Source organism: Marmota monax, unplaced genomic scaffold (genome assembly GCF_021218885.2).
Source record: "Marmota monax isolate L192 unplaced genomic scaffold, Marmota_monax_Labrador192_F-V1.1 WCK01_AAM20220418_F8-fsc00061, whole genome shotgun sequence".
Classification (NCBI taxonomy): domain Eukaryota; kingdom Metazoa; phylum Chordata; class Mammalia; order Rodentia; family Sciuridae; genus Marmota; species Marmota monax.
Window position 1 is genome coordinate 8,031,283 of NW_026695230.1, and position 24,229 is coordinate 8,055,511.

General features: G+C 36.3%; 1 protein-coding gene and 1 non-coding gene across 2 annotated transcripts in view; both read left to right on the top strand.

Annotated features, from left to right (window-relative positions):
- Positions 1–21,298, top strand: part of Tsg101 (tumor susceptibility 101) — a 41,060-nt gene extending 19,762 nt beyond the window's left edge. The window contains exons 6-10 of the mRNA XM_046438234.1: positions 3,018–3,084; positions 8,203–8,294; positions 17,668–17,870; positions 19,391–19,630; positions 20,972–21,298. Coding sequence (XP_046294190.1) covers positions 3,018–3,084; positions 8,203–8,294; positions 17,668–17,870; positions 19,391–19,630; positions 20,972–21,061 — 692 coding nt within the window. The 3' untranslated portion in view covers positions 21,062–21,298. The remainder of the gene's footprint in view (positions 1–3,017; positions 3,085–8,202; positions 8,295–17,667; positions 17,871–19,390; positions 19,631–20,971) is intronic.
- Positions 21,299–21,688: 390 nt separating this feature from the next.
- Positions 21,689–21,788, top strand: LOC124088668 (small nucleolar RNA U13). Its single transcript, XR_006850427.1, has one exon. It is a non-coding gene; the product is annotated as a small nucleolar RNA U13 (small nucleolar RNA).
- The last annotated feature ends 2,441 nt before the right edge of the window (positions 21,789–24,229 follow it).

Sequence of the window (24,229 nt, forward strand, 5' to 3'; positions counted from 1 at the left end):
TCACACGTTAGGCAAGCACTCTGCCACTGAGCCACAACCCCAGCCCTCATTTACAGTATCTTAAAATAAACTGTTTTTAACAAAGAACTATAGAGCCCCATTTCTTTTTCCTTCCCTTCCTTCCCAAAATAAACTTGGTTTTAGGATTAGCATTTTTTTTTTTTTTTTAAAGCTAGTAGTGATACTTTGGGGTGAGAAATTTTGTTTTCCTCTTACTAAATCCTGTTAACTTTAGTGCCCTAGAGTGGAAAATATTTTGATCATTTGAGTTTGAAATAGCAAATATTTTCTTATCTCATTACTCTTATTTATTTGCCCAAATAACATTGACAGTTTATCACTTAATACAAAGATAACCTTTTCAGAAATCTAGGTAGTTTCCCAAGTGACATTATTCTTTCTAAAGTTTTTTCAGTTTCACATTGACATTGGAAGTATAATAGTCTAGAAAGGGACCGCTCTATTATGGTCACTACTGCAGTTTAATTTTGTACTCATTATAAGTTACATTAAACACTCTAGAGAGACAGTGTCTCACTGAGTTGCTTACCTCCTCACTGTTGCTGAGGCTGGCTTTGAACTCACAATCCTTCTGCCTCAGCCTCCTAAGATGCTGGGATTACAGGTGTGCACCACTGTGCCTAGACTATTGGGTCCAGTTTAATATGTTTACCCATTTAGACAAGTATTGGTATTAGATATAACTATAAAGAAATAAAGGTTGACCAGGTGCCATGGCTGAGGCAGTAGGAGCACAATTTCAAAGGCAGCCTCAGCAATTTAGTGAGACCATAAGCAACTTAACAAGACCCTGTCTCAAAATAAAAATGAGTGGGAGTGTAGTTCAGTGGTTAAGCACTTGTGGGTTAAATCCCCAGTATCAAAATAAATAAGTAAAGGTCTGTGCTAGGCATCATGGCACATACCAGTAATCCCAGTGACTCGGGAGGCCCAGCTAGGAAGATCGCAAGTTTGAGGCCAGTCTCAGCAGTTTAGCAAGGCCCTAAGCAGCTTAGGGAGACACTGTCTCAAAATACAAAGGACTAAGGATATAGTTCAGCAATAAAGCACCCCTGGATTCAATCCCTGGTACAAAAAAGAAGAAATTAAATTCTGAATTCCATCCACCTCACACACACATACTATAAGGAATATCCAAGCAGTGTGGCTAGATACATAAACATCCATTATGGTTGAGAAATTATGTATGTACTTTTTTATTGTTATCATTACTGAGAAAATTTTTATTTTAGGATAACTTCTAAGGTTGTTTTTTAATGTATTATATGGAGAATGGTGACAGTGATTGGGAGACCAGTGTCTGAGATTGGGGTCCCTCATGACTCCATGGCTATGGCATGCGTGGTGCCTGGGAAAGTTTCTGTGTAGAGGTGTTTTACTCAGGCCTGGTGTTCCCTGCTTGTAGTCCCAGCTGTTCAGGAGACTGAGGCAGAAGAATTGCTTGGGCCCAGGAGTTCAAGATCTACCAATGTCATGGTATTAATATATCAATACCATGTATCTTTAAAAGCAAAAAAGTGTTACAGTCTAACCTCTTTTTTTTTTTTTGAGAATAGTAATCCACATTTATTAGTAGTGATTATGAGTTATAGCTAAATATTTCATATAACTTTTTTTGGTAGTACTGGGGATTGAATCCAGGGCCTTGTACAGGCTAGGCAAGCACTCTACCATTGAGCTACATTCTTAGCCCAGTATTTTCATTTAATTCTTAGAGTTATCTCATATAAATTTAGAAAAGAAACATTGCTTATAATTATGAGGAAATTGCTTACACTTATGGAATATGGTTTGTATGTTAAAGAGAGAAAGAGGGAGCTGGGGTTGTGGCTCAGTGGTAGAGTGCTTGCCTAGCATGTGCAAGGCACTGGGTTCAATTCTCAGCACCTCATATAAATAAGTGAACAAAATAAAGGCCCACCGATGTCTTAAAAAAAAAAAGAAACTGACATGGGAGTTGGGTAGTAATTGCATGTGTTGCTGCTGCTTGGTAGTAGCCTCATCTTCTCAAAAAGATGTTTACAAAGGTCAGCTGTGCTTTATGCCTGGGAAAGTAAAAAACTCTTATGGAATCTAGCAGTATCCCTAGCTTGAGGCCAGGGTTTCTTTCTTTCAACCTTCTCTTCCCTCTCCTTCAGATCCCCAGTACCTATAAAATAGAAGGCACTAAAATATTTATTTATTGACTTAAAGACTGATTTGTCATTGTCATCAAAGAAAAAGTTTCACTGAGGAAACATTGATTCTAAGAACAAGTCATTTCCAGTTAGGGCCAAAATCATCTTCTCTTTTTCTTCCTCTGCATTGCTTAGCTTGTTGATATCACTGACCTTAGTTCTGTGCTGTTAGTGCTCTCTTTAAAGAATGTGTAAAGCATTCTTTTAAGATTGCTGGATTTTAATTTTTTTCCTATTATTTCCAAGCTTTTGTTTTGTTTTTAACCAGTTTGGATGAACAGAATGTAAGTTTTGTTGTTGTTGTTGTTGTTTTTTATGATACTTCTCATTGTACTTTAAAGTTTTAAGTTCTCAAGCAATCCAACAAAATCAGCTGTGTGAATTGGTCAACATAATTGTAAAAGAAATGTCAAAGATTTCTTAGATACAATAAAGAGCTCACTTTCTAAGAAGCTGATCTTGGACCAAATGAGGCCAGAAATTACATTCTTCTAAAGTGTAAATCAAACCACTTCTTACTTTATAGACTCCTTGAGAACTTATAGAGCTGACCAAGTTGACCTCTTTACAACATTGTTTTTGTTGGGGTTTTCATGAGTGTTCTCACTCATGTTTAATGATTTGAGAATTAAGTGACTTCAAAATTTTTACTGCTTGAACTAATGTGAACCAGATAGTTGTTCTATTTTGAATTTGAAATTTGGATTTTGTAACTGTATGAAATTTTGCTGTGGTTTAACACTGATGTCTGTCTTTTTAAATTGTATCCATATTCAGGGCTGTGCATATTATTTTACAATGTTAAAAATTGTTTTTTAGCCTCCTACATGCCAGGCATGCCAAGTGGAATCTCTGCATACCCATCTGGATACCCTCCCAATCCCAGGTAACGAAAAATTATCTTTTGAAAAATTGTGTTAAAAATTCTATTGGACTTAAAATCAAAATAATGGTCACTAACTAGAGCATTAAAATACATTTAGTTGCAATTCAGTCTAAGCTAAAAATTGTTTTATTGGCAGAATTTTATGATACATATTGAAAGGAGTTTTCCAGTTCAGGAAAACACAGCTCCATCTTATTTTCAGAGAAGAAAGGGGTAGGATGGTTAATGACATTGATCTCAATTGGTTTTGGACCTTGAAATTTTAGCTACTTCCCTTTTAGGAACTTTATATGTTTAATGTAGATAATTGGTTTTTTTTTTTTTTTTTTTTTGGTACCCGGGCACTTAACCACTGAGCAACATCCCCAGCTCTTTTTTTGTATTTTATTTAGAGACAGGGTCTCACTGAGTTGCTTAGAGCCTCGCTAAGTTGCTGAGGCTGTCTTTGAACTCGTGATCCTCCTGCCTCAGCCTTCAGAGCCACTGGGATTACAGGCATGTGCCACGGCTCCCAGCCTATAGTCAAAATGTTAATGGAGTAATGTAGTTATAAAGAATTCAGGGAACAAAAAAAAAAAAAATGTTTTTTTCAGCAGAAGGCTTTGAACCAGGGCCTCACACATGCTCTGCAAAGCCCTGTGCCCCTTAGCTACATCCTCCACCCATTATTTTGTTTTGAGACAGGTCTTGCTAAATTTCTTAGGTTGGCCTCAAACTTCTTGTCTGAGCCTCCCAAGTAACTGCAAATTATAGGCATACCACTGTACCCAGCTGATAAAAATATTTTAATACCCTTTAAATTTTTTTCTATAAATTACAGGGAATCTATTAATAATTCATATGAATTTAGATGATAGTCTACCTGTATTATCAACCTTTACTATTCATTTGTAATAACATGAAAATTAATAATGAAATCAGTCTGTGAATAATAATAAAGAAATTCAAAGAGTAATTATTAATATGTTTTAAATGTGTTTATTCCAGTGATAATCTACAAATACAAAGGTGGTCTTTGTAATTTAAAATGCATGACTGTCATTTACTGGTGCCTAGATGACATTTCCAGTTTACTCTGAAGAATAAGAAATTTTAAACTGCAACTCTTCTTAGCTTTACATAACCAACTCGTAACCTTCACAGATAAACGAAACCAGATTTCCTAAACACCTGTCATACATAAATATATGTATGTACGCATATAACATCCAGGATCTTGAAAGTTGAATTTAGCAAACATATCGTTTCTGGGCCTTTCCTGATTTCAGGGATCAGCTTTATAAGGTTGTAAGTATTTTGTCACTTTACATACGTAAGCAGAAACTAAAATAATGTTGTCAGGAACAAAATAGAATGATTTCTTTATGTATAAGTTTTAGATTTCTCAAGCCCCCCCATAAATTTTCTGATTGAGTTGAAGAAATACAGTCCTGAGCCTTGAAGTCATAAGCCTTTATATTCATAGCTGGTAATAAAAAAGGAACATTGGATCTAGAGGGAACAGTTAGTTGTTTACAGTGCAATAGGAAATGGACTTCTGAACAATAAAGTCATTTAAAATAAACTTGTAGATGAAACCGAAAATATTGGCCAAAATGTCGATCTTACTTGTTATTTGAGTTTATTTGTAAGAAATTCCTTTTTGAGATTTATTTTCAAAGATTTAATGCTTTACTCCCTCCCATGTGACCTTTAATCTCAAAACATAGTATGTTAATGAGTTGTTACGGGTAACTTTTAATTGCCACCTCTATCTTTCTGCATATGAAAAGTCTTGGCAGAAGAACTTCAGAACCTTTGTCTTATACTTTTATTTTGAAGGAGAATTAATAAATCAGTGACTCAAGACTCTGGAAAATTTTTTTGTTTTTGTCTTATTTTGTTTTTAAGGTGCTGGGGATCCAACCCAGGGCCTTATACATGCCAAGCAAGCACTCCACTAGAACCACATTCCCAGCCCCAAGACACTTTATCTTAAAATGGTGAATGTAAGAGCCTTTTGTTGTTATAGAAAGTTGGACTAGTGGTACATATACACAATGGAATATTACTCAACCATAAAGAAGAATGAAATTATGACATTTGCCAGTAAATGGGTAGAACTGGAGGCTATCATGCTAAGTAAAATAAGCCATACCAAAAATCCAAAGACCAAATGTTCTTTTTGAGGGAGTGGTAGGTTCACCAGATTGGGATGAGGGAAAAGAGGGGAAGGGGAATGGGAAAGACAGTAGAATGAATCAGATATAACTTTCCTATGTTCATATATGAATACATGACCAGTGTAACCCCACATCATTTACAACTGCAAGAATGGGAAATTATACTCCCATGTGTGTATGATATGTCAAAATACATTCTACTGTCATGCATAACTAAAAAGAACAAATTTTTTAAAAAAGTTAGATTAGATGATCTTTAAGGTAACTTTTAAAGCTCAAGATTTTTATTTTTATTTTTTATTATTAGAACCCAACATAGTAGTTAGGTTCACCTGTCATCAAGATTTTTTTAAAGTTTTATTTATGACCGGTAGCATGTGTACAAACAAGGATATAAGAGTGATTTGCTGGACGTGGTTGGTGGCAAGGCCTGAAATCTCAGGTATTCAGGAAACTGAGATAAGAGGATCACACATTGGAGGCCAGCCTCAGCAATTAAGGAAGACACTGTCTCAATGAATAAAAAGGGCTGGGAATGTAGTTTAGTGGTAGAGCCCAAGTTTAATCCCCAATGCTGCCAAAAAATAAAAATCTTCTTGTTCTAGTTTTGGCATATTTATTAACAGTTATTAAAAAATAGTTCCTGATATTAGAAAAGCTAGAAAATGGTAAGTTCTTTGCTAAAGAAACAGCTCTATAGGAGAGGTCGCATCTGGTTTAGAGGTAGGAGCTTAGTGATGGCTTCATAGATAGAAGAACTGGTTTATGCAGATAACCTTATAGAAGAAAATTAAAAATTTAGAGATGGAGGGAGCGGCAAGGAGTCATAACAATTTATAACTGGGAGGAACTTACTAATTATCAAGTCTAGCACAGTCGTGTAAAAGGCAAAAAACGGTGTAAAAATCAAAATATATTACAGGAAAAAATAAGGAGACACCCCAGGACTGAAGAATAAAGGATTACAAGTAGGAGAGTTAAAAGAGAATAAAGGTGCAACTTTCATAGGTATTCCAGGTCTGCCCAAACTTTCCCTGATCTCCCCTAGCTGGTATTGATTTTCAACTGTATGTCATCTAAACTTTTAGGTAGCATTTGTTATTTCCTTTCTACTTGCATCGTCTAACAGGGAACTTGCCTCAGTTTGGTTATTAGCATTTTTGAGGAAGTCATGGATTTATACTTAGTTCCTACAATAAATACTTACAAGTAGTACTTGAATATATTTTTAAAAATTGAAGGGTAAAGAAAAGGGAATATGAGAGAGTTGGAAAATTCTTTTCAAAAACCCTTAAGTCAGAAAAGGGCTCTTAAAATTTTTGAAAAAGATTTGCTTCAAGGGAAAATTTTTTAATCTACAGAAAGCTTTAGTAAAATGCAAAAAAAGATGTGTACAGTTTGAAGAGAAACCAGGGTATGTTTAGTAATCTACAAAGACAGAAAATAGTACTTCTCAATTGTGTTTTAACTTAAAAAAGCATATTAGCCGTGAACAGGGAGAATACCATGGAGGTATTAGAAGTTGAGCAAACTAAGAGCCAGGAATTCTCCAAAATGAGTATCTGTAGGCCTAGGAGAATTTTATACCTAATTGCTGAAATTCAGTAATATGATTACAGATAATATTAAAAAAGTATGCAAAATTAAAGGAACTCCAGAAAAAAAGAATAGTTTATCCCAGTTTTTAAAAAAATAGACTTAGTAATTTCAGTAGGAATGACATTATTTCCTTTATATCCTGAGTTTCTAACAAGACTAGAAACAAAAGTACTATTCAGTAGCCTTCAACATTCATCCACCAGGAATAAAAATGCTTAATTTTTTTCCATTTTGATTTTGCTTTTATACTGATAAAAAAATTATGTCCACACGGAATCTTCAGCAAACCTATATAAAACTTTTATTGTAGACAGGTTATAAAAGGTGAGCTGATAATATAGATGCCATCTTTGAAACACTGCACAGAGAAAAGATAATTGGCCATGAATTCTGAATGAGCTCTGGGCTAGATCTTTAATTTAATCAGAAATTTTAATGGACTTACTGAGGGCTTGATTAGAATTGCAAATGTTACAGACCTTGTGGCTAAAATAGGATAATCAAGATTGTTGTCCAACTAACAGGTTGCTAATCATTCTGTTATACTTTTTTTTTATATTACAAGGGAAAAACTCACAATGCACATTCAGAGGAAAACCATTTGATCTGAGTATTATATTCTGTTGAAGGAATTAAGAATATTTAACTTAATGAAGAGAAGACTGAAGGGGAAATGTTTTCAAATATTTGAGTGTTAGGAGTCTTCTTATATTCAAGTGATCTTCCAGAATTTAATTTAAGACCATTATTCTAAAGTTACATAGAAATGATGTTTCATGTTCAATAGAGAAAGGTGAGCATGTCAGGAATATTACTAAATGATATTTACAGATAGGTTAGGTGTTTGAAGGAAAATACCTCTAAGCAAAGTTCTTTCTGACTTTGATATGATTACTTGAGTGACACAAACTACCCATAGATTAAGAAGAAATATTTTAAATGCTATTTAAAGAGTATTTTCATATTGATTATTTGTAAAGGTTACTGATAAGTCCCAAGCAAAAATAAAATACTAGCATTTCCTTATAGATGAGGAGATCAGAACAGAAGTTTCTCTTGTAAAAGATTTGTTATTTCTGTTACTATTGGATTTTTGCCCTTAGAAATACTGTAGTTGTTTTCTGCTGCTGTGAAGGTGACCTTCAGATAATCAGACCGAACCTAGAGTGTTGATCATTTGCTTTAAATCCAGTGTCATTAATGGCATTTCCATAAAATGTTACTTGAATAAATACCTTTAGCTCTAAAACTGTAAATTCATTAGTTGATATTTTGATATTTCAATTTAAGTTTTGGAATAGAGTTTTTTAGAAATAATGAATAATATTAACATGTGATGGGTTTTCCCCCCCTTTAGTGGTTACCCAGGCTGTCCTTACCCACCTGGTGGTCCTTACCCTGCCACAACAAGTGCCCAGTACCCTTCCCAGCCTCCTGTGACCACAGTTGGTAAGTACTTTTTAATACTTCTCCACATAAGAAAGTCAAGGTCTCCTACTACAATAAGTGCATTTCTTTTTTACCTATAAATTTTATAGTACTCTTCGTTTTCTTAGAGGAAAAAACTTGTGGTCAGTGTCCTGTTATCTAAAAATTGAAGTAAGTGATTAATCATTATATAAATGAATCTTTACCAAACATAAAAAAATAGATCTAATTAATTCTCATCATATTTTTCTATTTGCCATGTTTTCATTGGTGAAACTTTTGTGTGTTGAACTACTAGCAGGTTACTTAGGTTTTTTCTGGCCTGATTATATATAAAAGATGCACATTTTTAGGACAAATAAAAACCATGAGTAGTTAATATAAGTGGGTCAACTAAGAATAGTAGTTTTGTGTTTTGTTTTGGGTTTTTTTTTAAGTTTTGTTTTGTTTGTGTATGTGAGTTACATGTTAGAGTTGCCTGAAATGTTTTCTTCAACTGAGAAAAATAAAGCAATAAGAGAACTTCTACATACTGCCATACCTATGTGTGTCTACCTGTCCCACCACATATGCCTTCTCTCCCATGCCCCACAGCTTAGTCCTTGGTACTCTCTGTCCTCAGTCTCCTGATTTCCGCAAGTCTCATAGCATTAAATTCCATTTCTGTGCTTGCATTTCCCAGGTTTATGTTTCTAGCTTTCATCTTGAACTCCAGATTTTTCTATCCAACTGCCTTCTCAGTATCTCCACTTGGGTGCTTAGTGGACATCTCAAGTTCAATATAGGGAAACTGAATTCTCAAGTATTTTTATACAGCTTTCCCATCTCCAATGATGTCTATCCTGTATTCTAACTTAGAGTCATCCTTGATTCCTCATCTAGAAATCTGTTGTTTTCAAAATGTTCTAGAGTCTCATATGCAATACTGATTTGTCACCATTATCTCTCTTTTGAATTACTTCAAAAGCCTCCTACAAGATTTCTCTGCTTTGATAATTGGTCCCCTATACTGCTGTGTTTTTAACACAGCATACAGAGTGATCCTATTAAAAGGTGAATGAATTATGTCACTCTTCTACTCAAAACCTTCTCTGTTTCACTCAGAGCTCAATCCAAGATTCTGAGGCCTTGAGGGCCCTATGTGATCTTATTCCATTACTTCTGTTACCTCACCTCTTCCCATTATTCTCCTATTGTAGGATTTGTTTAATGCCTATTTCCTTTGCATGATCAGCTGGACCCTACCCTCACCAATCTGCTACCACCACTACCACCTTCCAGTCTCTCAACACTCCTAAAATATTTTTCTGAGTACCCAAATATAGAGTATCCTGTGAAATTTGCTTTTCTGTTATATATTCTTATAACTTGTAGCCATCCTGAGATCTGATGTATATGCCCCTCCTTCTCCAAACATGGTTTATTTCCACTATTTTTGTCATTGATACACTCTAGTTATTGGGTTCTTCTGTGGTTTTGCTATGTTAAAATGTGTTCATCCTTACTCTTTTTACAATATAATAATTTGAATAAGAAACCTAAATGAATGATTGTTCATCAGTCCCTAATAAGCAAAGCACACTAAATCTTGGTAAGCTCTCTGATTTAGTTCACACATAATAAATAATTCAGGATTTGTGTGCCAGCTGTGGTGATGCATGACTGTAATCCCAGTGACTTGGGAGGCTAAAGCAGGAGGATTACAAATTTAAGCCCAGCCTAACTTAGCAAGACCCTACCTCAAACTTAATAAAAACAAAAATAGGAATTGAAAAATTTGTCACCCTATTTCTCAATGGTGTATGATTCTTTTGATCTGTAGAGATGCTGAACTTATAAAGATCTTTTGTATGCTCTCATTTCAGTGTTATAGCTTAGGTGATTTCCATATATCCAAAATGGGCTTACGTGGAAAAGAGTATATTTAAAGTGAGACCACGTGTATGATTTTTAGAACAGACAACCACATCAACTAATATCACATTTTTTAAAAAGAGTGCTATTTTAGGCTAGAAGCAAATTATCATTTTATGATAATCTAGGATATTCTTTTTTTTAAAATTTTTTATTGTTGGTTGTTCAAAACATTACATAGTTCTTGATATATCATATTTCACACTTTGATTCAAGTGGGTTATGAGCTCCCATTTTTACCCCGTATACAGATTGCAGAATCACATCAGTTACACATCCATTGATTTACATATTGCCATACTAGTGTCTGTTGTATTCTGCTGCCTTTCCTATCCTCTACTATCCCCCCTCCCCTCCCCTCTTCTCTCTCTACCCCCTCTACTGTCATTCATTTCTCCCCCTTGTATTATTTTTCCCTTTCCCCTCACTTCCTCTTGTATGTAATTTTGTATAACCCTGAGGGTCTCCTTCCATTTCCATGCAATTTCCCTTCTCTCTCCCTTTCCCTCCCACCTCTCATCCCTGTTTAATGTTAATCTTGTTCTCATGCTCTTCGTCCCTACTCTGTTCTTAGTTACTCTCCTTATATCAAAGAAGACATTTGGCATTTGTTTTTTAGGGATTGGCTAGCTTCACTTAGCATAATCTGCTCTAATGCCATCCATTTCCCTGCAAATTCTATGATTTTGTCATTTTTTAATGCAGAGTAATACTCCATTGTGTATAAATGCCACATTTTTTTTATCCATTCGTCTATTGAAGGGCACAGGATATTCTTTAATGTAAATCTTTTTTTACACTTTGTTACTTACCTACTTGTTTTTTTTTTTTTTTTTTTGCAATCTGTTGAATGCTGCTGAACCTCAAAATTGTAATAAAGGGAAGCAGAAACAAGAGTATCATTTGAATATTAATATTCACGAATAGTATTTTCTAAGTATATCAGTGGTCAGGATTTGTGCAATTATTCTGTCATTGAGGCCATGAAAAAGCATGAGTATGATTAATTTTCCTTATTCTCTTTGAAACTTGGCACTTTTGCTCTATAGGTTTTGATTTAATGATATAAAATACCTGATTGAAGATACCAATAATTAAATTACATCTTTTGATGCAGCTCTGTGTTAGTTCAGCTATCTTCAGCAATTAGAGAAGTAAAAGGACTGTTTAAAAATGAAATAGGGTGAGGAAATGTAGCTCAATGGTAGAGCATTTGCCTAGCATTTGCAAAACCTAGGTTTGATCTGCAGCACCACAAAAAATTTAAAAAGAAAATAAAGAAACGTGAAGTTAATAGAGATTGTATTCATGGCATCCTCTTATGAGAGCATGATAAAGAAGAATGAAAATGGTTGCAGAACTTGAGACTTAAAACAACTCTGACTCCTTTCAGCTTGGTTTTGAATAACATTTAAAAGAAAATGAAAATTTGTTTTGTTGTCCCATTTTATAGGTTTTTTTTGTTTGCCAGATAGCTTCCTAACCAGCCTAACTTAAAACCATTTCGTCATGAAGATGGAGCTCACCAAGAGCATTGACTAAGCAGTAAAAGTAGCTGTTGAATAATAAAAACACCTTGGAGTTAGAGAGATGGCTCATAGGTAAAGTGCTTGCTTAGCACGCATGAGACCGTGTGTTTGATTCCCAACACCACAAAAAGAAAAAATCTATTGTAAATATTGTCTATGCAAGTGTAGTGACATTTTAATAAATTTATTTATATTATGTAGAGGAGAAAGGGAAGCTGTGATCTGTAAGTTAAATTCTTCCCAGAAGTCATTGTAAGACCAGGTATGCTTTTTGAAATCTGTCTTTGCAAATTATTATCTGAAATCTTTTCCACTAGAAAATCATTGGGAAAAGAAGTGGAATGTGTACAATTTTCCTTAAAATTCTTGTCCTTCGTAGGCATTATTTACCAACAAAGACATCAGAAGAAAGGTAAACTTTTCTGGATATCTGAGGATAAAACTTAAATTTTTCTCACTCTCTTTTTTTTTTTCCTTATGGTACTGGGGATTAAACCTAGGGCCACTTTACCCCTGAGCTACATCTCAAGCCCCTTATGTTTTTACTTTTTAGTATACTTAATTTAGTTTGTAAATTGGTGTGTTATAGTTGTATATAATAGACTTCTTGTTACATATTAATACATGTACACGATATGACAGTATAATTCAGCCTATATCATTCCGCAAAATTTCCCCTTTCCCTTCCGTCTTCCCTGCTCCTGGTCCGTTTTCTCTGCTTCTACTGATCTCTTTGATTTTCATGAGGCTCCCTATACACTGCCCTAGTCTTTTTTTTCTTTTTCATCTCTAGCTTCCACATACAACCATGAGTTTAACTTATAATAATCAAGTTCCATCCATTTTCCTGAAAATGACATAATTTCATTTTTTTTATGGCTCTGTTGTGTATGTATATCACATTTTCTTTATCTATTCATCCATTGATGGATACCTAGGCTGGTTCCCTAGTTTGCCCAACACTTTTTTATTTTTTTGAAACAGGGCCTCACTTTGTTGTCCAGGCTGTCTTTGAACTTGTGATCCTCCTGCCTTAGCCTCCTGAGTCACTGGGATTACAGGTTGTGCCATTGTGCCCAGCTAAAACTTAAAAATATTTAGACTTCAAATTTTAAATTGCTGTTTTCTCTAGACTAATAGCATATGTTTATTTTTTTAAGTCTTTTTTAAAATTCTTTTTAGATAATAATACAAGGGGGAGAAATGAATGACAGTAGAGGGGGTAGAGAGAGAAGAGGGGAGGGGAGGGGAGGGGGGATAGTAGAGGATAGGAAAGGCAGCAGAATACAAAAGACACTAGTATGGCAATATGTAAATCAATGGATGTGTAACTGATGTGATTCTGCAATTTGTATACGGGGTAAAAATGGGAGTTCATAACCCACTTGAATCAAAGTGTGAAATATGATATATCAAGAACTATGTAATGTTTTGAACAACCAACAATAAAAAATGTAAAGCAAAAATTTAAATAAAAATTAAAACAAAAGAATACAAAACAAAAATAAAATATACTAATCAAACATTCTAGTTCACAAAAAACTTATCCATGTAAAATAACTGACTTCAAAAATGCTAGAGATAAGGAGAGAGAGAAAAAAACAGAAAATTGTATAAATGTCCATGTACCATTAAGGTTACTATTAAAGAGTGAAAAAGAATTTAAAAAAAAAAAACTTGATGAAAAGTTAAAGAATTCTTCCTGTTGGAGTTCAAAATATTCTCAGCATCTCTTCTTAGCAGTTTAGGTGGGGTCTTCTGGAGTGTGATATCCCATCCTCTGGATTGCTGGAGTGAGAGAGGTAATCCCATAGGCATAGTTCCTGGGGGCAGGGTTTAGGTTTAGGTGGGCTCCAGGCTCTTCACTGAAGGCTAATTAGTCTGAAGATTGTAACTCAATGAACCTCCAGAGCCCAGTACTTGCTGGTCTATGCTGGAGTACTTTACCCCAGAGTTCCCCTGGATTCCACTCATCTGGTGGGGAAGCCAGTTATTAGTCCTCTGTGTCACCTGCAGACCCCATGCTTTCTGGTCTTGGGTTCAGTCTCCAAACAATTTCTCCTGCCCCCACCTTCTCAGTTCACAGCCAGAGGCATCTCTCCGAGCCCATCCTTCAAGCAGTCGGATTGGAAAGGGAGGGATAGAGCTGGATGGGTTCCTGAAATCCGTTATCCCCTGTATAAAATCTCTCTCCACATTTGATTTTTTTCTGGTCACTTAAGCACACTCTATGTTGTGAAGTGTGTGTTTATTGGGCCTGTATTTCAGGGCAAACTGGAGTTTGCCAGGAGTCAGCTTCTTCTGCTGCCGGCCTGGCCCTGGCCCTATGCGGAAGCTGTAAAGGCAGAAGCTTCTTTCCCCACACAGAGATGTCATGCAGCATGTGTTTCAGGTTTGTGGGGCAATGTCCCTGGTCTCTAAACACTTCATACCCAGACATACCTCAGGCCTCCCCAAAATGTAGGCCTTTAATTCCCTTATCCCTCTATTGTGCTCATGGAGGAACCTCTCTGGCTGGAGCTTCTGGCCTGTCTTATGGCAGCATCTATGCCACTGGAGATTTTTTTCTTATTATATCAATGGCTTATGTTTCTGATCTGCTTTGAATGTCCAGTTTTAGGTTCCAGTAAAGTACCCTCCCCCTTTTTTGATCACCCATCTTGGGAGAAGCTGCCTCTCTTCTTTGTTTCTTGGTTTCATGCCACGGAGCGTCCAGGAATGCGATCACCTCTCTGCAGTGTTCTTAACCTTTTTCTCATTTATTCTCCTAGCCAGTCAGCCCTTTTAGACATTTTTTTTCCCTAGCCATTCTCCTCACAGAAATGTTATATGTGTATCTTTGAATAAAAAAAAGCAATATATCATTTTCTAAATTCATTTTTTTACCCTTGTTGGGCATGTATGGGGGTGATCTCACCCCCATTGAGAATGTACTTGGATCAAAATTATAAAGACTAAACTTTGAACTCAGGTTAAAACTAGAGAGAACAGGCTTCATACCCATGTTTTGTGGCTGGTAAGAGGTGAATAAATGGACATTTCCTTGTCTGAGTGGATTGTAACTACAGAATACAAACAAGTAGAAAATGTAGTCATTGTACTTTGACTAAATAGAATTAGGAAGAGGGATAGATGCAAACTTTAAGGCATTTTGTCCTTAAAAGGGATCTGGAGAAATAAGTTTTCTTGCTAAGAAAGGAAGGTGTTTTAGTTAGCTTTTATGTCACTGTGACCACTGTGACCAGCCATCTCTTCCTGCCTATAGTTACCGCCCATTTAATCCGTATCAGTAAATGAACCCACTGATTTGGTTTTACTCTCAATTTAGTCATTTCACTTCTGAACATTCTTGCATTTTCTCACATATGACATGAGCTTTTGGGAGATACCACATATCCAAATCTAACAGAAAGTTCTTTTGAACAGTGAGGAGCTAGGCACATAATTAAAGGAGTTAGGATTCTTGTGCCAAAGCAGAGAGGAAGAAAAACAGTGGAATACTCCTATTGATGGTTTTTGTCTTCTCTGATGATATCCTCCTGCAGATTCTTGCCTTTGTGGAAGATGGTAAAAGAGGATTTAGGGACTTATGGCTTTAGGGAGGGATCAGAAGGATTGAGGATTTTGGTTAGATTTAATGGCAGGTGAGCCTTTGAAGTCCTGGGCAATTGGGTGGCTATGTATGAGGCCCTGTTACGGGGCAGCCTATCTCCAGGGATATATGAGATGGACAAGGAGTCCAGGCTGAGGAGAGATGTTTACTGGGAGTAGGGGTAGTACAAACACATCAGAGATGCCAGAAGTGAGTGAGTGAAGATATGAATGGGTGAATTCAGGAAAGTTGCCATGGTCTTCCTGGTACCTTCATTGTATGTATTGGAGAGGATGGATAAAAGAGTGGTAGAAGAAACTGTAGTGTCGGAGAAAAATGAGGAAATGAGCTTAGAAATAATGGTAATAGCTGGTAAATTGATACAAACGCTTTGGAAGTGAGGTATTAAGAGAAGCCAGGGTATGGAAAACAAAACCTTGATTTTTATAGGGGAAATTTAGTCCTCTAGCTTTGCAGCTCTGAATTCCAAAGCACAGTTTGTCTGAAAGAGTTAATACTTTTGTTTCTAAAAATATGGGATAATCTAAAATGCTTTTGTAAAATGAGAAGTGAATTCTGAAACATATATACTATATGGATTTGTATGTTAATAATCAACCATTTGCCTCTATGAACCCTACAGGATGGATAGTTTGGGCTCCCCTCAGCAGGAGGTTTCTTGATGGAAAGGAGGAGACCCTTATAGGGAGAAATAGTGAACACTGGGAGGCAGTGTGATGTTGGGACTTTTTCACTGTACCAGGGTCCCTAGGACACTCCTCAGGTCATGGAGGACACTGAACTTATTTTTACCTGCTAGATAAAGAAAATCCAACTCAGAGAGACCTTTTTCTTCTGGGTTGGAAACAAAAGAAAGGAAAAAAAATAACTCTACACTTCCCTTCAAAATCTGTGATGCTGGAGAACTCCAGAGTCTCCCAGTGTAACCTGGGTAAGGATCAACTTCTATGAGAAGACAGTTTTACTAATCAAAAACTGAAAAAGGCAAAAATCAAACCAGCTTCTAGAACTGCGAAAGTCGCAATCAAATGGCCCATTCAAAGCATGTGTGGAACTGGGGACTGTGGCACATGCCTATAATCCCAGCAACTGGGGAGGCCAAGGCAAGAGGATCACAAATTCAGAGCCAGTCTCAAGGCCCTAAGGAACTTCGCAAGACCCTGTCTCAAAAAATAAAAAACAGGGAATGGGAGGGCTAGAGATGTGGCTCAGTAGTTAAGCACCCCTGAGGTTCAATCTCTGATTTAAAAAAAAAAAAAAAATGCCTGGTAATAGTATAGCAGAGTATTTTGGACAGCATACTTTCTTTGGAGACAGTGTGCCTTGGCACCAGCAAAGGGCCTGTAATGAATGAGGACATGGGTGGTGAAAGTTGGGCACATTTTTGCAAACATACTGAAGAGGTCTGTTTCCCTGGTTAGTGTAACTCTGTCAAGTTGATAAAAATTTTCAACTCAAGGTAGAAGTGATACTTTGTTAGTCTGTAATCATCCCTTATTCCTTATTGGCAGTTAAGGTTAAATATATTTCTTATGTCTCTATATGGTATTCTATAGTCAAATATAATTGAAAAAAAAACTCATTTATGTTTGCTGATTTAGAACCATAACTGAAGAACGTTAATATTAATAAAGAGTACCCATAGTTTTTTTAAAGGAAAGGCCTTTCTAGAGAAAATTCTGAAAGATAAGTTCTTTGAACTGAAATGTGCAAGGAAATTATACTGATTAGAAAGAGAATTTGAAAAAGAACAGTAAGGAGTCTGAGAATAAACAAGTTTAATGAACTGCTAAATTTTTTGGATATCATTCTCTTTTGCTCACCTGTTCTACCATCTTCTCTTAATAGGGAGTAAAGGAGTAAAAGTCTTGTAGAAGCTGAGGAGCCTTACTAACCTGTTCATCAGTTTAGGGAAACTCTGCCCATTTTAGTCATTGAGTGGCCTCTCCTGGCTGGCTGTCTTCTTTCAGCTTAGCAGTAAAACCAGAGAACGGGCTTGACTCAAATTAAGAAGTATTTTTCTTTGGTATAAATTTATGGTCTCATTTGTTGGAGATTTAGGAATAATTGTAATATTTAGGGTTATAGTCTCTGCCTAATTGAGATTAATTGGGCTGTAAATATGGATTAAAAGAGTAATTTCTTAGAGCGAAAATTTCTGAATCGGCTCACGTTTTTTGTTGTTTATTATGGAATTGTAGCAAACATTTTCTTTTTTATTTCCTCCTATTTTGAAAGTGTCTGCTCATATTTTGACCTGTTCTCTGAAGGTTCCTGTGAGAGGAATAGAGAGAGCTTGGGAAATAAGCAAATGTATTTTTGTCTTTGTCTCCTGCAGGTCCCAGCAGAGATGGCACAATCAGCGAGGACACCATTCGAGCCTCTCTTATCTCGGCAGTCAGTGACAAACTGAGGTGGCGAATGAAAGAGGAAATGGATCGCGCTCAGGCTGAGCTCAATGCCTTGAAACGAACAGAGGAAGACCTGAAAAAAGGTCACCAGAAACTGGAAGAGATGGTCACCCGTTTAGATCAAGAAGTAGTAAGTAATTCATCCAAGACTTTGAGATTTGGGAATTGAAGTTTAGTCATGGCAAAATGTTCTGTGTATACCATGGGTATGCATGGATTAAAGAGTTTAGAAAATTATAGGTGTCTAGGGCTGAAGTTGTGGCTCAGAGCACTTGCCTGGCATGTGGAAAGCCCTGGGTTCAATCCTCAGCACCACATTCAAATAAATAAAAGCTCCATTTACAACTAAAAAATATATATATATATATATATATATATATATATATATATATATATATATATATATATGCGCGCGCGCATGTGTGTGTGTGTGTGTGTGTGTGTGTGTATAATTTTAGAAATTTGACTATAGCTTCTTTATAGCATTATTTAAAATAGAGCCCATGTTTGTTCTTTGGGATGTGAATGATATTTAGAGCATTTTGCTTGCACCTTTGCCCAAAGGTGCCACCCAAAGAAAGGACTGTTTGAATATGTGATGTTGCCATACAGTTAGAGTTCAAAGCCACAATAAAGATCCACAGACCGTGAGTTATAGATTTAAGGGACAGTTCTGTTTCCAAATGTTGTTTAAACCATTTTAGAGTTATCTTCAGTGAATTCTTCTAACTTGAGAGAGTCCCATAAACATGGTGTGTTTCTTTGTGACAGATTGTTTTTCTTTAGAGTCAGCGTGTAAATCAGTCCTGTGTCTTTATTTAGTGAAAATGAAGTAAAGGCACTAGCATAACTTGAGAGCCAGTTTCACATGTCCACTTTTCATACCCATGAGGGAGAATTAATTTCAGTAAAGAATTATTGCCAGGCATGGTTGCACACACCTATAACTCCAGTGACTCAGGAGGCCTAGGTAAGGAGGATCACAAGTTCAAAGCTAGCATCAGAAACTTAGCAAAGCCCTAAGCAACTTAGCTAGACCCTATCTTAAAATAAAAAGGGCTGGGGATGTGGCTCAGTGGTTAAGCACCTCTAGATTCAATCCCCAGAGCCAAAAAAAAAGGTTAAAAGTATTGAAATTCAAAGGCTTTGGAGGAAATGATTTGTACCTAGACATGGAGAATGGTTCTAGTATGTGTATAAAGTGAACTGTAGTGGCCAGCCATTTTCAGAAGTTCAGGAAAGTGACAATAATGTAATTTAGAGCCTACAACCACCACATACAGTATCCTCAAACTAAAGCCAAGTGTTCAGGACTCTGCGTTATTACTCTGTGGCAGATACCCACTTGTTTAGAGGAAGAACCTCTTTTATGTAAAGTGACTTCCTCCTGGAATGCATCTTGTGGATGGCTTAGTTTTCATTATCGCTTGTTAACTGATAAGTGCAACTCTTGTCACTGTTACTAAATGTGCTCAACTCAGGATATTTCCACCACTGTCCTGTTTTCATTCAGCCTATTAGATCACCTTTTCCTCTACTTTTGACTAGTGTTATTGTTTTATTAGTCCCTTCCTGTGAAGTTGTCTGACAAGCAAATAATTATGTACAAATTAGTATAAAGCTTTCATGCACGTACTGTTCTGTTTTCAGGCTGAAGTTAACAAAAACATAGAACTTTTGAAAAAGAAGGATGAAGAACTCAGTTCTGCTCTGGAGAAAATGGAAAATCAATCTGAAAATAATGATATTGATGAAGTTATCATTCCCACAGCCCCACTTTATAAACAGATCCTAAATCTGTATGCAGAGGAAAATGCTATTGAAGACACTATCTTTTACCTGGGAGAAGCCTTGAGACGAGGAGTAATAGATCTGGATGTCTTCTTAAAGGTATGTCTTCCTCACTCTGTTTTCCAGGCTTTTAGATCTTGTGCTATAGGGACACTGACCTTGAAAACCACAAACCAAAAGGGTTTCTCTGTAGGGAAGTTTAAGATAATTTTTCCATACAAGAGCAAGCAGGTGAGATATATGACCATGAACAAGCAGTGTTTTCTTACTTAGAGCGCTGAGGATCACTCCAAGTAAGGAGAAATTGGGCTAGGGTCTGCAGTTCCTACCCGCCTGGCAGAATCAAGATGGCTGTAACTCTTCTATTATAACTATTGTGTCTGAGTGTATCAAGGGGACATAAATTTACATAGGTTCTTTCAGGTTATAGTATTTAAATTGAGATCACTGACTGCTCACTCCATCTTTTATCTGTTAATGTTGTATAATTTTAGATTGGTTTTCCCCCAATAAACAGCCCTCTCCAAGGAAGTGGGCTACTCTTTTGAATAAAAATTTTCCTAGGCTTAATGCTGTTATACAGATATGAAAATCTAATAAGCTGGGTTTGGTTACTGCTGTTTGGTGGGTCATGGAGAATATAGTTTTAAGAATAGCAGCAGCCATCCTTTCAATATTTGGTCCAGCTGCTGTTGGTGCCTCAGTGTACATGTGAGGCTGGTCAGGTCATTTAACTGATCTTACTGTGGGTGAGAGGCTAAACCATGTGCCTTAGGTCTGATGCAAGCTTAGGTCTGAGGCAAACACATGAATTGGTATAAACCAGAGACCCAAGAGAGAACTCTATACACTGTCTACTGCTTTGATGGCGTAGCATAGGGAAAGATGCACCTGGTTAGGTAAGAGATGTATGCTACTTGGTAGGGATTAGACCACTGACAAAAACTAACCCCATGTTGCTTATCCTTGCCCATCCCCTTTTTATAGCCAAGTGAGAAGAGTGGGTAACTTCCATTAGGATCATGCTACCAGGTTTTCATGGCAAAGTGAGACATCTTGGTTATATATCAGAAGTGTAACTCAGTGGTAGAATACTTGCCTGGCATCTGTGAGGTTCTGGGGTTGATCTCCATCACCACCCAAAACAAACAAACAAAAAAGAATAGAAAAGGATAAAGCTCAAAATCCTGAGCCAGATCCTCAAATGTGGTGCTTTCCCTGTAAGCCTCAGAAGACTTTGCTCTAACGTAGTCTACTGGCTTCATTGTGGTGAAGTTTTAAAAGCCACAAGTAATGAGGTAGTGATTCCAAACACAGATTGATATTGGTAATGTATTTAGGATTCTTAGATCCCATTTAGGTTATAGCTATCTGATACTTCATGCATGAGCCTGGATCAAAGCCATTCTAAACTGTTGAAATTTTTCCCCCCCCTCCCAGCATGTACGTCTGCTGTCCCGTAAACAGTTCCAGTTGAGGGCACTAATGCAAAAAGCAAGAAAGACTGCTGGTCTTAGTGACCTGTACTGACTTCAGCTGGAGTTTGACCTCTTCTTAAAGCATTCTTTTCTTCTCTTTTCTTTTATCAGTAGGTACCCAGAATAAGTTATTCAGTTTATCATTCAAGTGTAAAATATTTTGAATCAATAATATATTTTCTGTTTTCTTTGGGTAAAGACTGGCTTTTATTAATGCACTTTCTATCCTCTGTAAACTTTTTGTGCTGAATGTTGGAACTGACTATGCTAAATAAAATTTGTTGCATAATTTTTCTCTTCTTTCTTGGACTTCTTTAGGAAAGATCTATGAACCTTCATAAGAAGCAATCTTCTCACTTAGCAACCAAACCATAATATTGATCAATAATATTATTACAATTTAGTGTTATTTATTCTATAGGATATAAAGAGAATTTTATTTAATATGGAATATATTTGAATAAATATTGAATGATTTGAAAACTGATCTTTTTGTGAGAGGTATGTGTAGCTTACCCTCCCACCAGTCCTTGCTAGATCTGTTTCCTTTCTATGGCCTGACTGAACCATAACTGTTTCTGTCAGAGAGAAAGGAACAGAATGGCAGGTGCCAAGCTATACACCCAAGATCTATGTTAGCTAGACAAGATGGTCTGGACATAATAGGATCTGTGCCTTCCCCTTTAATTGTTTCATAAGCATGATTGGATTTTCACACCATGTGTAAGATGTGCCCCCCTCAAATCTTTTTATAATGTCAGCACATTTCCTATCTGAAGTGAAAAAATAAACTTTTTTTTTTTTTTTTTTAAGAAAAAGGAATGCACAAGCATCCTTATCTTTGTTGGCATTTGAAGTTCTGTCTTTATGGGAAGTGATGCTGTAACCAAATTTATGATGAAAAAATGAGCTACCTACCTAGTAGATGTCCTGCAGAGCTCATCCAACTAGAACAAAATATTCCCCATCGAAATGAGAGTGGTAGAAGAAGAAAACATCCCAATGTGAAATGTTTTCCTTTAGAGATTTATACCTAGCCCAAGAGAAGAATAACCAATTGCAACATCAGAGGGGTTTATAGTTCAGATATTTTCTTAGAAAATTAAAATCCACTTATAAAAATTATCAGAATAAAAACTGCCAAGGTTAAACCAAGGTTTTACTTAGGGTTAGGATTGTAACATTTACATTATTTTTGTGTGTATGTGCTTTTTACATTTTAAAATCATGAACCTAAGGAGTAAGTTGGAGAAATAACATAACTGAAAGCTATTTTGTAGCAACCTAACATTGCTACAGAACTGAATTTCTCCTAGAAATTCCTTATAGTTATTATTTAATGTAAGTACTAGATTTATGAAGGTAAGTTCAGAGATCCAGAAATGAACATAAAATCAATTTCACTACTAAAGTAAAGACTATATGGAAGTTGTTTAAAAAAAAAATACATTGAGTCCACTGGATTGGACTCAGCAGTGAGCAAGACAGAAATTGGTCCCTGAATGTTAAATTTATCTGGTGATCCAGGTGCAGTGATGAATTCCCATAATGCCAGTGGTTCAGGAGGCTGAGACGGAGGGTCACAAGTTCAAGGCCACCCCAGCAATTTAATGAAGCCCTAAGCAACTTAATGAGAACTTATTTCAAAATAAAAAGGTCTGGAGTTGTGGCTCAGTGGTGGAGCACCTGCTATAAGTACAGAAAATATATAACAACATAAACTTGAGGCACTAATCTTAACCCTTGGCAGAATTCAGTATCACAACTAATTTCTAAGGTACAAAAACATGAAGCCTATTAACTAGAAACCACTTTTTCATGGGCATTTTTCCATATGAGAGTTCATAGCCTTCAAAGGAACACCAGCAATATTAACTGCACTCCTCCTAAGAAAGAGGAAAAAGAAATCCATTTATTGTATGTATTACAGTGCACATTAGTGCTCTCACCCCCGCCCCACCCCTGTGGGATCTGTGTTGTCCAGGCTGTCCTCAAACATCTGGGCTCAAGTAATCCACCTGCTTCAGCCTCCCAAGTAAGCTGGGACTACTGGTACATGCCACCACACCCAGCTCAAAGGATTTTTTTAAAATTTGTTTTAATTGCTTTAGGTGATTTTCAACTAAGAGTATTCAATAGAACCATCTAAAAATTCAGCCAAGAAGTAATAGTGTACACCTGTAATCCCATCATCGGGACATTTGAGACAGGAGGAATATAAATTCAAGGCCAGCCTGAGCAACTTAGATTGTATCTCAAAATAAAATACAGAGGGCTGGGAATGTAGCTCAATGGTAGTCTAGCATGCACAAAGCCCTGAGTTCAATTCCCAGTACTGCGCAAAAAAAAAAAAAAAAAAGTGTTTTTGGTAAGATTTTTAGAAATTTTTAAAACTTAAAATTCTGAAACCCCAACCCCAGATCTTCCATGGATTGAGGGAATCTACGATTCAGACATTTTGACAGGTTCTCCAAGCAAGAAAGTGGCAGTTTTACACTGTCAGCTATAAGTAATTTAAACTTCTCTCCCTTTAATTCCAACTCCATGGTCAGGGTTTATATTAGATTTCAAGGGTTTTCGCTAGAAAACTGCTATCACCAGCAGGACTGCTATCACCTCAGCACTCTTAATTTTCCCCAGTATGCCCATTCCTTAATCTGAAGAATTCATATTACTTCACAATGCTGACCTTCCTGAACTAGAGTGTCCTAAGTACAAACTATATCATATATCATGTTACTTAGTTCTGTATGCAAAAAGTGTTGTAATCTTAGCCATCTATATGTGGGATTCACTAACAATCTCACATTTTTCGAGTTCGTGATTATTTCTGGTGGATTCTTTTAAATGTTTTTTTTTAAGTTGTCGATGGACCTTTATTTATTCATTTATATGTGGTGCTGATAATCAAACCTAGTATTTCACACATGCTAGACAAGTGTTCTATCACTGAACCACAACCCCAGGCCCTCTGGTGGATTCTTTTATAAATAAATAAATGTGCTAAACATTAAAACATTATTAAAAGGGTTTAAAGTGAACTTTCTCCCCACCAAGAACTCTCTCTGTTTAAATCTATATGGTCAATACAGTCAAAATATCATTCAGAGTGTGCAAGGGCTTACTGATGCTTATTTCCATTCCTCCAAGGCTCATCTATCATCCCATGACAGCTTTCAGAGAGGAGGTTAATCTTTGTCCAATAAAGAAACCGAAATGG